The sequence below is a fragment of the Callithrix jacchus genome, chromosome 9, assembly GCF_049354715.1.
Source record: "Callithrix jacchus isolate 240 chromosome 9, calJac240_pri, whole genome shotgun sequence".
NCBI classification, from domain to species: Eukaryota; Metazoa; Chordata; class Mammalia; order Primates; family Cebidae; genus Callithrix; species Callithrix jacchus.
The window spans coordinates 41,704,817-41,722,356 of record NC_133510.1 but is presented as its reverse complement, the minus strand read 5'-3'; the positions used below and the strand labels follow the sequence as shown (position 1 = coordinate 41,722,356).

Genomic DNA, 17,540 nt, shown 5'->3' with positions numbered 1-17,540 from the left:
GGGAATTAAATTTCAGCCTTGGTTTAGCATTATAATCTAACCAGCAAGCCAAAGTCATGAATCACGATCCCATTTATATTGTTGTGGTTGCTTTCTTTGGAGATAAGAGTTTGTATCACCTGAATTGGCAAAATTTGCTAGCATTTTGAGAGCACACCTATTCCAATTAACTAAGATGCTGATGGGCAATTGCTGAGGTTTCTGGCCAACTTATAAAGTAAAGAAAGGGACCTTTACCGCTTGTACCATTCTTCAGCCATGCTGTTCTCTCCCAGTGACCTGTAGAGTCTTCCCAAGTTCACCATGGCCACGTGATGGCTGGGGCTGAGTTTGATAGCCTGTTGGTAATGGGCCACTGCCTTTTTTGGAAAGCCTGTAACCCGTGATAGGTCGGTAAGAGCAGAACATGTCTTATTATAAAAATAACTTTTCAGTTTCTCTTCGGACTTATAATTCTTTCTCATTATTATAGACTCGTACCAAAATTATTCAATATGTAAATTAGCTTGGATTTCAGCTTCTCATCCTGGCCATTGCCTAACTTTAACAATTTCACTGTTCATTCATACTTCCAAAAAAATTAACAAAAAGGCAGTAAAAACTAAAATCTATTCTTTTTATTATATATATTATTTTAGTTGAAGTTTTTTCTGGTCATTGATCTTGCTAAGAGGATTTCTTCAGATTATCAGTGACTGTTATTTATCCAAGATATAACTGGCTCTCATTATACAAAAAAATAGAACAGGCTACCATAGAAATAAAACTGTCCAGAAGCAAATTCTAAGGGTCAGTCTTAATGAACTATACTGCAACATAGCAATTGAAGTATTGCTTTAAATAACACATAGCAGCTTTATAGTGAAAATCTCTTTTAAAATCATGCATTTTCATTTTAAAGGTATTTATCTAATGGACTTCCAACATAATAATGCCACGATGCACTTGTTCAATGCATTGTATATTTTTAAATACTTTTATTTGTATAATTTTCACAGGTATTTTATACAATTTAGCTGCCTTCTGACACTGTTTAGCTATTTATCAGGATTTAAGAGATATTTAAAAAACCACACACACAAAATTTCCACTTTACAGATATAGACACTAAAGTGCAAAGATGTTCAGAGACTTGATAAAGATCCCAGGGCAAGTGAGAGTAAGGCCAGAACCAGAAGGACCCTCTAGTTGGTCAGTTTCTTTGGAGTAGCTTCCTGGTGAAACTACATTCAGTGACCAAACTTAAGACACTGCAAAGTTTCAAATACAATGGCATGTTTATTATCTACACAGAAACCTTTTCAAGTGCATCTGTTTGAATACAAGTTTGAGTAGTAGGCCCCTAGGAGTCTCTGTCTCTGTAGCAAAGACTCAATGCCACAGAGTGGTCAGGGAGTTATCACTTTTGGGGTGGGACTGTGGCTGAAGTGAAAGGAAGAGGGCTAGACCAGCCCAACTAGAGATTTCTCCTGGTTTTTGTATTTTTAAGACAATTTAGTATTATGTGGCCAATAAACCAGCAGGTGGCACTACCTAATAATTTTACACATGCAAAACTAAGGTAAGTTTCTTAGACGTATCAGAATGTAAATTTATATTCTGTAAAACAAGAGAGTTCCAAATACCCTTGAAAATAAAACCCTTTTAAGCATTTCATATTGAAAAACTGTTAAAATTAAATTTTACTGCAGAGCAGCTAGTCTAGTAGTCAACAAGAACGAAGCGGTGCTTTGGCCTTACATTCAAATATAATTTCATTACTTATATGTGTTCATTGCATGCCAACAGTACAGGGGCCCTGTATACATCATAATGAAAAGGGAATTCATGCCCAGTAATGTTTTGCGTTAAATAAGATCAAGTCAGTGTTTTACATAGCACCTGTCATATAAGAGCATCGTATATATTTTAATAATGCAGTTTCTACAATGTATATCAAGGAAGGAATGATAGAACAATTCTGGAAGCTTTAAAAAAAATGTTATAGAAAAGTATTTACTATCTGCCAGTGACTAGATTCAGAGGCAGATTCTGCATCATTGTAGAGAAACGTTTTATTGTCATGGATTTATATATATACATAATATACAAAGAAGACCAGGGCTCATTAAATAATAAGGCTACTTCCTGTCACCTGAGGAGCTTTTCCTAGAGAAATGAGTATGAGAACTGAGATTTTAGTGAACTGAGCTTGAAGATTTAGAGAAATGACAGCCCCAAGGTACAACGACTGTCAATAGTGTGAGCTTCCTGCCAAGCCCAGTGAATTTTACTTCGAAGGATTATTTGCCTTCCATTTTGCTTGATAAATAGTATTAGCTAATCTCAGCAGAACACTTTCTTTTTAATTTCACTTACCAGTATCAACTAAGAAAACCCCGTAGTTGTTGTGTAAATCTGAGCTGTCTGGACAGTTCTTTATTCCTGCCTGGTATGTTTCTTCAGCTTCTTTAAACCTCTCCTTTAAAAGGAAATAAACAAACAAAATAAGCAAAAAAGCTTTTCAAATACAACAATAAACTAAATATTAGGAGCAGGAAAAGCCAAACAATCTTACTAAGTGCCTAATACACAACAGGCACTGAGATAAGGCACTATGAACTTCGTTTGAATTAAATGCAACATTAACTGCGTATAAATACCCAAAATTCACATCTGTATTTAGTTACTTCCCTTAAGGCAAACAAGATGTTTTCTCAAATGGGACATTAGGAAGGATTTGACCTGTACCACATGCCTACCAGTAAAAAAAGCCTGAAAATAGTTGATCGAATAGGATGCCCCTCGCCCTGGTGACTCTTCATATGAAAACAGGGGATACAAACACGGCGGAATATTTTCAGAGGCCGCAATCTGGCTGGGAGGCAGGGAGGTCTGAGGAATTTGTTTGATAGCTGCATTTGCATAGATGGCACTCTTTTTACCTGTACTTTATCCTGTACCACTTGTTTTGGGAGGTTTTTGAGGGGAGGCTGATGCAGACGATGGGGAGGGCTCTGCCCTATTCTTTCTTTACTTGAAATATGTCTACAGCCCACCAGACTGCTGGCTACTTCCCATATTCAGTCCATGCTTTCCCCCTCTGAGCTGTTCTTCCAACAGGACTACACGTCCTCTCAAGGGTATACCTCCACCCTGTGTGGCCAGGTTCAGGTCAATCGCCACATCTCTCATTCTGGAGCTCCAATTCTAATTGTTCTTGTGTTCTGCTCGTCTAAAGATTCACTTTAACAAACTTTAATAATTCTGAGTTACTCTTCAGGTACATTTTTCTTTTTCTTTTTTTTTTGAGACAATGTCACACTCTGTTGCCTGGGTTGGAGTGCAGTGACATGATCTCGACTCACTGGAACTCTCACCTCCTAGGCTCCAGTGATCCTCCCACCTCAGCTTCCTGAGTAGCTGGGACGATAGTTGTGTGCCACCACACCTGGCTAATTTTTGTAGTTTTAGTAAAGATGGGGTTTCGCTATGTTGGACAGGCTGGTCTCAGACTCCTGGCCTCAAGTGATCCGGCCACCTCATGCCGCCACCAAAATGCAGGCATGAGCCAATGTGCTCAGCCCTTTTAGATACACTTTTCACAACCATTACAGACTGTTGTATGACACTTTCCTTTACAAAACAGAAGGTAAAATTTAATTAATTCATCAAAGCTTCCCAGATACTAAGACTTATTTACCCACAAGTTAACAATGTCATCTTTCCTAGCACTGCTTCGAAGATCAGGTAAAAGAAAGTAATTTGTCACAAAGCACATGCCAGCTTTAAAAATAAATATATGCCCTGAATATGGACATTTTCCAAAACCTTATCTCAAGTTACTCCTACTGAGCATTCAACCAGACACATGACCAAGGAATGGAGAGCAACAATTTCCTAAGACATGACACCTTAAGCTTGTGATTATGTGTTAGATATTCACACTGAGGGCTGAACAATAAGCCAAAAAGCCAAAATCTGATTTGACCCAGAAAGAAACATATACTTTACCCTCTGTAGAAGGACCAATGCCATCTGAGTTCATACATTTAGGTAACATTAAGGAACAAGATGTGGTTTGTCAAACTTCATCTACAGTCCAGCAAAAATAAGGATCCGTGTCTCTGAAAATATGGTTTTTAATAGCCAAATTCAACAAATCATCAAACTCAAGAAAGTTAAAGATGAATAAAAATCTCAAGATATTTCCTTTCAATTTTGTGAAGAGAAGAAAAGCTTTATGAAGCACTCGTCCATTAAGGGACTGACAACTGTGACAACGTGTGTGTGTGTGTGTGTGTGTGTGTGTGTGTGTGTGTGAAAGGAAGACAGGCAGAACACACATTACATACATAACAGCCTGAGAAAATTAACATCTAGAGAGTACCTTAGGGTGTCTATTCATGTATCCATTCATTCAGCACACATTTACTGAGTGCTATAGAAGTACGACATAGTGGTTAAGAACGAGGCTCCCAGGGCCTGACTACATGGATTCAAATCTCAGCCCCATCATCTACTGTCTGTGCAACCTTTCTTACCCGCTATGTGTCCCAACTGTAAATGAAGGATAACAGCTGTACTTATCTCATAGAGCTGTTTTGAGGATTGAATCTATTGAAACATTTGAAACGCTCAGAACAATGCTCAGCACATGGTTGGCACTTGGGGTTATCATGCTGGCGTTTATCCTTACTTTCCCCAAATCGCATAGCTACATGGGGACAGAGAATGGAGTCAGGTAGCCAGGTTTTCAGTGGGCCAACAGGGAATTGGGGAGCCCTGAATAAAAGCAGTATTTTTGGAAATAAACATGACTCTGGCATCAAAAGAAACAGTAATACTTTTGGGTATTCATCCATCTGTTCCTCATCCAACCCATTCCTCCCTCCCTTTCCTTGACAAATATTTCATGAACACCAACGTTAAAAGAAAAACTTTAGATAAATTGAATGTAACAAAGTTTAATTGAGCAATAAAGGGTTCACAGATCAGGCAACCCCCTGAACCAGAACAGATTCAGAGACTCTGCCACTGCCATGTGGTGAGGGAGGATTTACGGACAGAAGAAGGAAAGCGACTTATAGAAAATAGAAGTGAGGTACAGAAATGGCTGAACTGGTTACAGCTCACTGTTTGTCTTACTTGAACATAGTTTGAACAGTTGGCTGCCTTGATGGTCTGATTGGTAAGAGAGTAATAGGCACAAAGTGGTCTGTTCAGGCACTCAGTTCGGTTACAGTTTACTATGTACAGAGAAACTTTTAGGCCAAGCTTAAAATATGCAAGGAGGCAGTTCTAGGCTAAATTTAAAAATGCTCCCCTCAAAATTGAGAGTTGAACCAAAACTGTAGGTGTTGATGTCACTCTGCCACTATTGTAAAGGCATTTATTTGGTCTTATGTCTCACTGGGAAATAGCAGAACAGTGAGCTCTGTAAGATGGAAACCAGGCTTTCAGGTTATTTTTTTTTGAAAGAGAGTAGAGGGGACCTCTCTGTGTAGAATATCTTGCTTTTAGTAGAGGAGAAAGAAAACGTGGATCTGTTTTAGGACTTACCTGTCTGGGACTTTTTTAAAGTTTTAGTTTGATTATGTCACATGTAGCATGAGTGACTCTGTTTTGGTCTGTTCTGTTCTGCTGGAGCCCAGAGTATGAACTCAGTCCAAAGTAACAGCATCTCCCAATTATGTTTAACAATTTCTTTCTTGTGGTCAGGATTTTACTTAAGTGAGTGTGATCATTAGACTTTTAATGCCATTTTCAGTTCCCATTATTTTAGAGTTTTGGTCTCAGTACATTATTTATTGGTTATGAAGTCTTTATGAGAACACACTTTTTTTGAGTTTTTGTCATCTCAATTAAAGACAGAAAACATAGTGTGCTAGAGAGACAATTATAATGATCAAGAGGATCATATCAGGAGTTTGGAGTATGCTCCTTAGTCAGCATCTCCATGAATCAAACCATCTAAAATGAAATAGATCAAAGAATGAGCCAGACAAAGAGTCTACTCGTTTTAACCCAGCAGTCTGTTTATTAACACCCTATAACCAAATCTCTATAATATTCAATGTATTTATTTACATGTAACAAGTAGTATCAGTCACTGTAGAGGTTTTTTTTCTGTTTATCTAGTAGGTAATCTAGAGTAATTTTATTATCCAGCACAACCTTAGCAAGAGAACTTAAAGATGTCTGTTGTGTAATCACAGTCTTTATAGTGGAATCCATTATAAAGCCTATTATGAGGGACATGTCCCCTTTAAATTATGAAAAAGGTGGCCTAAGAATTATGTCTAGAAGAGTTTAAAGAAACTCCATGTTTAAACTTCACTAGAAGAGGGAAGGATCCCTGGCAATGTTCTTTTAAACCGATGATATAGGTGAAAAGGAATGAACCAATGTTCTGTTTCTGATTACAGAAGAATAAAGATGCCATTAAATTTTTTTGCTCACATAGGTCCTTTATCTTTTCTACCCAGGCTTAAGATTGTAAATGTATAATGCTGGCTGCAAAGTTCTCTATGAATAAAATTATACCTTATGATGTACACAAATCCCCCTTTAAAGTTTTATTGTTCGTAGAGGCATAAGCATGGAAAAAATTAAGAGAAGTAAGTCTGAGGATAGCAGAGGAGTCTTGATCTGTGATCTTGGGAAAGCTGTCCATGTCTAGGATGTCATCTGTTTTGGGGGTGAAACTTTCCTGGTTAGCTTTATCTTAAGGTTTCTAATGCATGTATAGTTCTAAGAGTCTGGAGGGCCCTTCTGAGTTGTGAGATTATGAACCCAAGCTTTGAGGCCCCAAAGTTTTGCTGTAGTGTAGGTGGCAAAGGCAATCTTTTTTTTTTTTTTTTTTTTTGAGATGGAGTCTTGCTCTGTCACCCAGGCTGGAGTACAGTGGCAGGATCTCGGCTCAATGCAAACTCTGTCTCCTGTGTTCAAGCAATTCTCCTGCCTCAGCCTCCCAAGTAGCTGGGATTGCAGGCACACACCACCACACCCAGTGGCTAATTTTTGCATTTTTAGTACAGACAGGGTTTCACCATGTTGGCCAGGCTGGTCTCGAACTCCTGACCTCAGGTGACCCACCAGCCTTGGCCTCCCAAAGTACTGGAATTACAGGTGTGAGCCACTGTGCCCAGCCAAGGGCAGTCTTTTTCTGATATCATTTCAGAAGATCCAATTTCTGGGTTTTAGACCATGAAGGGTTTGATTGTCCACAGTCACTGAATGAACCATGAAAAGTTTTTTTTTTTTTTTTTTTAATCTAGCAGAAGTACACTTTGGCATGATGTATTCAAGCCTTGTAGCATTTAGTCATATCAGAATTCTGGAGCAGAAGATAAATGAGGTTTTGTTATTAGGGGCATAGGCCCTCTAGCGACCATTTTAGAAGGGTCAACTTCTGTTTTACCCTGGAAGTGGATTTGATTATCCACAGAAATACTTTTGACTAAGGCAATCTAGTTGATTCAGTTACCTTTGCCTAATGCTATTGTATCTGAAATACTTTATTGTTCTACAACTTGTCCATTGAAACAAGTGCATTTATTGCTAGAGATTTTTCTAGGGATATCCCACGAGGGAAACACACTTTCTAATAATGTTTTAGCTACTATTTCACCATCAGAGTTTTGTATGAAAAAACTTTTATATTACCAGAAAATACGTATTAAAAATGACAGTTAAATGAAATTTCTCTAAAAATGTTTAAATGGCCCATCAGGTAGCAGAAATGTAACTCAAGTTTTGATCGTCTTCCCAGGATTATGAGTTTGACCAACCAAATATTAATCAACCATTTTAGCAATTTGGAATAGTCACCATATGAATAAATATTTTAAAAATGTAACCTGGATCAGCTTATCCCTCCTATGATGAGTTATGGGATACAGAACTTTTAACAATGAAAGCCTGAAGGATTTAGAAAGGACCAGGAGGCCATTTAGGGTCTTTGTGAGTATATATGCTTAATACTGAATTTAGATCCTCTCAAATACCAATTTTGTTTTTCAATTCAGATGTATAGCATTGTTTACTAGGTGAGCCATCATAGGTAATTTGAATTCAACCAGGAGTTTATTTAAATTATATACTTAAAACGTTTTAATGCTGGCTGATTTAGTATGAAAATCTGGCGAAGTATTTTCTTGGTATTCAATTAATTCTTGTCTTGCTTGGGTCAGAAGTGTTATAACCCAGTCAGTCTCTCCATTAGAATTTTGGGAATTCTTAGTGCAAATGATGTGATCTTTAAGTTATCAGAAACCTGTATTCAAGAATGCTTGTCAGGGTTCTTTTCATCCTTTCTGTGAACCTCCTTGAAGACATGCCAACTATAGGATATTAATTCTTTATCAAGAGCTTTAGAAAATGTATCACAATTAAGCAATTAACTATGGAAAAGTTAACTACAGTTATGATTCAAGATGTAATTGACAAAATTTTTTTCCTGTGGCCTATAATAATTTAACATAATCATAATTATGACAGATAACATACCAAGACATATAAGAATTTAAAAAATCTCTTACAATTTTGGAACATATATTAATCATGTATCCATAAAGTATAATTCAAAGGCTAGACATGACTCATTTGACAATGCCTCTCACAGTTTAACATGACCAATAAATCTATACACTCTTCTGGATGCTGCAGAAACCCTCTGTAGAATCCCACGTAGTTGAGGTCAAAAAGACTTAATTTTCAACTTGAAACTTGATTTAAAGGAAAAAAGCCTGTCGAATATGTCAGAGGTTTAAAACATTTAATTAAAATATGATCACGGGTCACTGTAGAATAATAGTAATTTATTTAGCCAAAATAGAAATTAAATGGTTTTAAAAAGCATTTATTCCTTGAGGGAGAAGAGGCTCTGTTTTTCAGTCAAAAGACCTGAGAAAGACAGGATGAGACAGAAGCTGTCTCAAGCTAAACTTAACACCACGCACGTGGCATGCATTTACACGGTGAAATGGAACAGTGAGTGAGAGACACAATCCCTGCCTTCACCACTGAGTGGAATTCAGACAAGAAAAAGACAATGATGTAGCTGTGGAAGGAGAAGCACAAGGTATGTGGGAAGCAGCCAAGAGTGGTACCCACACCTAGGGTTAGATGCTGTATGCCTGTCACGATCCAAATGCCCAATGACATAGATCACTATTACCGTCAGTGGCTGTGTTACACAGATGTGCTTGAAAACTGTCTGTGGCTACAAAATCTGAAAAACATCTTTATGACCAAACTAGTTAAGGTAGAAGGTGTTTTTTTTCTGAAAGGAATGCAATTGATATCCTCAGTCTCAGCTGCTGAAGTTAAATACAACAGTAAACGACAGTTTTTAAGTGCAACTACTGCTTTACCGTTATCTAATACTTTTCCCCCATGTTCTTGCTCCTCCAAAATAGGCAAAGAGATTATCTTTTTCATCTTATTTCTCTCTTATTTTTGCATCCATGAGCTGAGCTGATTTTCCACTAGAAATATTTTCAAAATCCAAAGAAATAGTGAAATTTAAATACCAAGTGTGTCAAGGGCAATGAATCACAGCCCTGTACCTTCAGTGACCCTCAATGGCAGTTTCAAGGCACTAAGAAAATGTCTTTAAGATCTGTCTTTCTCTTCATTTCACTTGACTATCAATTCAAGAAATGATCAACTCTACTCATAAAACAATGAAACCAGTTCTCCAGGGAGAAAATACCGTGTAGGTTTTTAAAGTAAATTCCACCTTGTCTAGAAGGGTAATGCATTTTCTTAAGTAGCTCTCTTATTTAATCCCTGAAGCCGAATTTCAAGTACTCGCTTTCATTTAATTCAACTGGCTACAAGTCCTGACCTAAGTCTGATCACTTCTAGTCTCTACTGACTTGTAAGTTCCAGAGGAAATGAATATAAACTATTTATAGGACAACTTTAATTAAAAATATTTGTGACCCAGGGAATGGCTGTGACATATTAATACTGTCTGCTGTATACCAGTGTCCCCAGCTATCATGTGAAATTGGCCTTTGAGGGCAGCAGTTAAAAATGGGCAGCATGCAACCATAGGCTCCTCTCCAAGACTTAAAGCATTTTCAGTAGGGTGGAAATAAAATGGGCCTTGGGAGAGAGCTAAAACACAGTCACTTTTTATATGCTATAATTACCCAGTATAGCACACTTTTTACTTCAAGAAAGGAAAAGTGAAAAATAGATGTTCTGAGAAAGGACCCTTGACTATAGTTTACTGTCTTGAGCTAAATAGTACGTTTCGAAAACTTTATAGTTCAGGTTCCAGTAACTCAAGGGACAAATGGATATTGGCTGCATGTCGAAATTCTCAAACTTCTTAATTTTAGAATAACTTTGAACTCTAAAAGTTACTGAGAATTCCAAAGAACTTTTCATTTATGTGGACTACACCTATCAATATTTACTATATTGGAAAAAAAGCTGAGAAAAAATGTATTACTTGACCTAAAATAATAATAAACTCAAACATAAATATATTTATATAAAAATAATTATTTTCAAAGCAAAAAATAGGGAGAATAGTGGCATTAGTTTATATTTTTGTAAATCTCATTAATGTCTGACTTAAGACAGCTGGATTCTCATACCTACTTCTATGTTCAGTCTGTTTTATGTACATATATTTGGTTGGAATATCTAAAGAAAAGGAGAGAGTATTTTAATAGCATTTTCATAATTGTGAACATATCCTGTGGCTGCTAGAAAACTACTGTATGCTCATGAGAGAATGCGAGGGAAAAGGCAAATTACTTCTTAGTACTATTAGGAAAAGCACATAAACCTTCATGGACCCTGGGGGTCTCCAGTCAACACTTTGCAAACAGATTACAGATGGCCTGTAACAATGTGTATTCAAGGTATAGAGGTGTAGAGAGTGGTATTCCAGAGCAGTAAAGGGCCAACAGAAAAAAATGGTGCCAGTGCCATGACATCATCATGTGTCTGAACTGATTTTCTAGAAGTGCTTTCACTCTAATCAATAATTTAAAGCACACAGAATCTTAAAGTATTTTTTTTATTAGTCAAATGGTTTTATTTACTATTACAAACCTGGAAATTATGGACTAACAGATCTTTACACTCATGTCAATGACTTCTCCAAGAAACTATTCAAGACACAGCAGCCCAACAGAGACAACTGTTTTCTCACCCTCTTCTTTGTTTTCGCTTTCTTTATAAGACAGTCCCTCTACCCACATGCCATCAGCATGAATATTTATGAGAAACATGCTATCAATATTTGATGTCTAATTCTCTTTCCTATCCAACTAAAATGAATCAATTAATTTGGCATTCTTCCCCACCAAGGAAAGACAAGGTATTTTCTAATCCTAGATTTCCTCATCTCCCAGCAGATCATCATCAACACTACTCTGACAATTTACACAAACAAGAAGTGACCACTTTAAGGAAGGAATGCCAAGAACAATACAATAAATGCTAAAGAGAAAGTGTGGCAAAAGTGAGCAACTACAGGGTATAATGCAGTCCTGAAACAAGGAAAAGAGGTGAAAACCACATCCGCATATAATTACAGCTTCCTGCTTCTTTAGACTTTTCTCTTGTCATTTTGTCTTCATTCTCTATACTTGCAGACACGTGACTTTCTTTCTACTTGAGAAATAGAAATAAAATCCTAAGTCCCCTACCTAACTCAACACACACCCTCTTGGCCAAGGAGACCCCAGAGAAACCTTAAAAAAGCAGTTCCCAGCCATGACCAGAGGTAAGGTTACTCAACCATTATACCCACTCCTTTGCTAATTAACTACCATTAGACTCTCTTTCCTAAGAACTGAACAGAAACTAGCCTTTTTGAAAGACTTGCTCCACTGCTAATTTCAACTAACGATCTCATGCGCCAGCAGGGCTCCCCTCCCTTTTTGCGGTCTCAACACAACTGACCAGCATTCCTTCCTGCTAAGAAACCATTGACTGTGGACTGGTTCTGGCTGGTCCGTGTAGACTGTGCAGAGGGTGACTCTGCATTTAAATGTTATGTCTCCACCTCAAAGTGCGCATGGGATGTATGTAACATATATGTTTGCTTACTTCACATGTGCAACCCCTTCATAGATATTCACAGCTCCTCCTATAATCTGTTGAACATGTATAGTTAGCCAGCCCGTTCAGCATAAATTCCTGTCTTGCCCTTCCTCCTTCAACGTGCCTGCTTTTGCTTTCAGCTAGAGGCTACGCTTCCCAGTTTATAAGGTGGCCAGCTGGCAGGCTACAACCCTTTGTAAGAAATACAGCTCTCCTTTCTCTTTTCCCTTATAAGAAATAAAGCCTATTTTTATAGATTTTAATAAATCTATGAAAATTAATTTATACATCTCATTATTTTAAGTTGACGTATTAGAAGTAAGCTACATGTTCCTCACCTCAGAGACCTTAGAGGGTCCATTCTTTCTTACTAGAAAGCTTTTCCTTTCACTTTTACTCAGTGTATATCTGTCAGTCCTTCAGATACCAGATTAAAGGTCACCCTTTGGTAACCATCCCCACTCCCCATAGATTCCTTTCCCACATTAGATTAGGTCCCCTTAACATTCTCACTGGTGCTTTCCCTTTGTACATTTGTTACCCTTGTGTTAGACACAGGGGAGGGAGCTGTAAATCTTTGCTTAGGGGTAACCTTCCCTTCTATACTACACTCCATGAGGGTATCTACATACATAACTTGCCGCTTCAACACTCTGGTCCTTGGTGGCAACTAGGTGCTCAATAAATATGTGCTCAATAATTACATCAATAAATTCTGAAGTTAGGGCCTTCCTCCAAGTTGAGTTAGCCACACAGACAGTGGTATATAGCTGAATGTTCCCAGAATATAGCATTTGCAGGAAAGAAACTGATCCCAGACTTTTTATTTGCAACATAGTTCCAACTTACGTTTTATTGTTCCAATTTTCTTTTCACTCTTGTATTGGGTAAGGTCATATTTCAAAATATATGAAGGAAAAATATTTTATTTTAAGTGCTACCATTTTAATTAATTTAGTTTTTCAATAGGCTATAAAACTGGGGCTAGCATAATTTACAGTGGCCAGAGTCATAAACAATGTTAATTTTATTTCCTTTACTGCTACTGTAATGCAAAGCTATATAATCTATTCAAGAGTAGGATGGTTAAAAATGATCGTGGGCTTATAAATGTTTACAATCCTATCTGTGAAGCTGCAGTACAGCCAGTTCTGAATGCTAATGAGGAACAAAGAGAACAGCAGGCCAGAGACCACCCTGACTTCAAAGCTAAGAGTTTATCTTCTGTTCTCAATTTTCTTGACTTCTTTGCTGCAGTAGACACAGAGTGGCATCAACTTTCTTCTGGACATTTTTATGTGCCTAATTTCTCTAACAACTCATCCTTCTGGGTTTCTTGTCTCACTTCTTTTCTACCCCATCCATGCCTAACCTCAGTAACTATGGCCCATTACCACAGTCTATTCATGGGGCCCCAGCATCATGTAGTGCAACAGTAGCAGGTGAGGAGCTTCGAGACCAGGTTTCAGTCTAGGTTCTGCTGCAAATTAGTGAATGACCATGAGTAGCCACTTAATTCTATGTACTATACATTTTTATGTAAAATGAGAAGGTTAAAAAAATTCTTCAGGGCATTTCCCTACACTATTCTTCATTTTCTCCATGAGGAAATCATATGCTTATAATATGATTTCATTTTTTTTGGTCCTAGATCCTATTTTTCTAGCCCTGATCTCTTTCACTCTCATTGGTCCATATGCTATTTTCATTTAAATGTTCCATTAAATTAAAAACGTAAAGATTGCACACTGCTGGTGGCAGAGTATGTTTGAAGTAGCCTTTCAGAAAGCAATTTGGTAACATGTCTCAAGACTCATGAAATGTATTTTTTGATATGGAAATTATTCTAGAAATGTATCATTAGGAAATGATTCAAAATATTGTTTCAACAAAGCCCTAAGAAAGAAAAAGTTCAATGCCACAAAAGAAAATAAAAAGGAATCCAAGTGTCCCAACAGTTGAGATATTTTTAGGTGTATTACAGTGAATCATTTTGATAAATCAGTAAGCAGCCATTTAAGTGGTATTTATGAAGGTCATTGAGCACCATGAAGAAACATGTAATAGTATGCATCATTTAATGGCAAGTGAAAAGAACAGGATACAAACAATATATAAATATTAGTATGAAACACATAAATATATTTAAAAGACATACATAACATTAAAGAATGAAATATTTGTTGTCTCCAGGTATATTATAAATAAAAGATGTACATTATTTTCTCTGATTTTTCACACTTTCCTTCATATATTTATATTACTAGTTTAACTGGAAAAAATGTTGTCACTAATCTTATTTCCTTAAATAAGGACATAAAATCTTGCTTCTGTCTGGCTTTTCCATGTCTATCAGTGGCCATAAATCTTCTCAGTTTCTCAGGTGTTCTGACCTGGAGTTCTCAGTTTTCTGTTTTTCTTTTCCTTTGAACTTTTATATGCCAACAGCCCCTATGTACCAAGGAAATGTTTTTCCATGATGGTCTATCCATTCTCTCACCTTCTTCTGCAAACAAGGCTCTCAACTACTCATAGCAGAATGCAAATAAAAGCCAAATACATTGTGTATTTTCCACAAGGTTTTCTTCCTCACATATTTCAGAATGCTCTCCTCAGATATTTACCATTACTTCCTATTATCTATCAATTTAAAACTTGGGCTCCATGGTGGCCTTAATGTATTCCACCATGTAATGACTTTTCAACTCATTAATCTATTTTTCAAATTTGTCAAATCCCCTACTTTGCACAAACAGATTAAATTTCTCTCTGCAAGTTATAACAGAGTAAGGAACACAATATTAATTTCCAACAAATCCTATCCTAGAAGGGTTTATTACATTCATAGTTTTATTGGCACTGAGGATGGGAAATGATGTCAACAGACAGCAGCATGCTTATAATAAGAGCAAGGCATACCAAATAAACTTAGTTTCCTTTTTTGATATTATAGATTCACAACCTTACATCAGGGGAAGGATTTCGGCAGGTGTCTGAAAAAGTGTCTCACAACATCCCTGCAGACAAGACTGAGAGAGGTGAGCTAGATGATAATATAATTCAACAGATTAACGAATGCTTGAATAACTTTACCCAAGGAATCTGGCATAAGATAAAGGTCAACCTGGAAAGAAGTTTCTACAGATATGCTGCAGGGCTTCCTCTCGGCTACTGATCTTCACAACATTTTTAAAAATCAAAGAGATAAACTAGTTATTTAACTAAAACTATTCTTATCAAGTGTGCCAAATGAAAGAGCTGGAAATGGTAGTCAGTACACTACATAGCAGGAAAAACTAAAACATCCTAGAAAATCAGAAATGTCAGGCTGATATAAATACAGAATGAATCCTTTGTCCAGCTTCTGAAAAACTGCCTGGAAAAATGGGTGATTTCAGCTGAGTGTAGGAGAGAGCTTCTGAGCGTGAGATTGGACCACAACCACAGTCCGTGCGGGCCGTGTATGTGGACAGATGGTATCGATGGAGGACAAGTCGCTTGACCAAGGGGATGGCTTCACCGTGTGTTACACATTGACCAAGGTTTGTCAATACTGATTTCATGTACTCTGGGACTCTGAAATGCCAGGATGCTGTTAAATAAAGTTGTGCAACCAAGAAATGAATTTATTTGCTACCAAAAACTGTTAAGTTCGGTGGGGTTTTCTCTAACAGTTTGTGCCTTGCTTGCACATCCGATGAACTTTTATGACTAAATAGTTTAGAATATGAAGATGGGATGTTGAAAGTCAGATAAAGGAAGGCAGTCCTGAGTTATGCCTAACAGCTGCTCTGTCTTTTTTAATGCTCAAATCAATTGCCCAAAGAAGCAGAAAAAGAAACTTCCAATCTTTCAGTTACATTTTTAGATCTCACAGCACTCTACATTCACATCTAGGACAAGAAATTGCTAAAAGATGGGACCTTTGGCCAGGCGCAGTAATTTTGGGAGGCTGAGGCGGGAGGATCACCTAAGGTCAGGAGTACAAGACCAGCCTGGCCAGCATGGAGAAATGCTGTCTCTACTAAAAATACAAAAAATTAGCTAGGTGAGGTGGCGGGTGTCTGTAACCCCAGCTACTCAGGAGACTGAGTCAGGAGAATCGCTTGAACTTGGGAGGCGGAGGCTGCAGTGAGCCAAGATTACACCATTGCACTCCAGCCTGGGCAGCAAGAGCAAAACTCAGTCTCAAAAAAGAAAAAGATGAGACATCTGTATGTAAGAAAAGATAATGATCCTAGTCATCATTTGTTTTTCTTAATTGTTCACAACTTCAACTATGTAAAACGCAATAACTTGATAGCAATTTGCCATTGCAGTTCACAAAAGATTAAATTTATCAAGTAATTGATTTTAAATACGCCATCCGACACTCCTTAAAGATAACTAAGGATAAAGTATATATGCTATCCTGTTTAAACTTCCATCTGCTACAAAATTTGTTAATAGTAAGGATGAATGCAGATACTACAGAAGGAACTAAATTAAAGTCCAACATTAAACATCTTGATCATTTTTAAAATGAGCTCAGATGAATAAAATACATCACCATTCTTTAAAGTCAAATATTCTAATGGTGGCAGAAAGTCCATAAACAAATAAATATGTTTTAGATGGTGATAAATACTGTAGGGAAAATAAGGCAGGACACGGTGGTAGAGAACATGATGGGCAGGGAAAGGTTGCTATTTACAAAGGGTCATCACAGAAGACCTCTCATAGTAACATTTAGTCAGAAAGCAGCATGGTATAAAATATCTAGGAAACGCTAAGATATCCATCTAGTTGAGAAGTGCTGCAAGAACAGTTGGTGCAGAGGCTGTGAGAGAGAAGCACACTTGGCACATCTGAGTAATTGCAAGACAACTAGCCAGTTCGAGGCAGGGAAGGGTCTCATGAAAAGGAAGGAGCCGGGGTGAGGTGAGACAAAGCAACACTGATGGAGCCAGCCCCTGTGTCTGTTTCAACACAAGCCAAGGGCAGCTGAGGACTGCCAGTGTATAGCACAGACCACAGCCATGACCATTTTAGTTTACACATTGTACTAAAGCATGCATTAAAATCATCTAGCATAGACACAGATTTTTAATCTAAAGTCCACCTATCCTACAGGGAGAAAGAGCAAAAAACTAGGTTTATATTTTCTGTCACTTAAATATTCATAGAATATCCTAATTTTGCTTCTTGCTGGAGCCTCCAAGAATTTTTGATGCAAATTGCTCCCTATGAAACTTACATACAGTGTCAAACCACTTATTACCCTTAAGCCAACTGAATGCTGCAGAGTATGTGCAGAGATGTTGAGTTTGAGTTTTAAAGATAATCTGGCAATTTTATGGTAGCAGAATCTACTGTCTATCAAGGGTACTATGTGTGTCAACAAAACTATATCGTCGATTTAGAGAGAAGACAACTTATGTCAGTTTCCCTGTAGCAGGGGTCATCTAAGACTCTGAAAACTGGTATCAAATCATTTAGACACGAGT

At 37.4% G+C, this 17,540-nt stretch overlaps 1 protein-coding gene across 8 annotated transcripts in view; it reads right to left on the bottom strand.

Moving 5' to 3' along the window:
- The window catches only part of TMTC1 (transmembrane O-mannosyltransferase targeting cadherins 1), a 309,327-nt gene that overhangs the window by 20,963 nt on the left and 270,824 nt on the right, over positions 1 to 17,540 (bottom strand). For all 8 annotated transcript variants that reach the window (XM_035255934.3, XM_078339007.1, XM_078339008.1 and 5 more), the window contains 2 exons: positions 2,359 to 2,461; positions 238 to 373 (listed from right to left, as the gene is read on the bottom strand). In XM_035255934.3, coding sequence (XP_035111825.3) covers positions 238 to 373; positions 2,359 to 2,461 — 239 coding nt within the window. The remainder of the gene's footprint in view (positions 1 to 237; positions 374 to 2,358; positions 2,462 to 17,540) is intronic.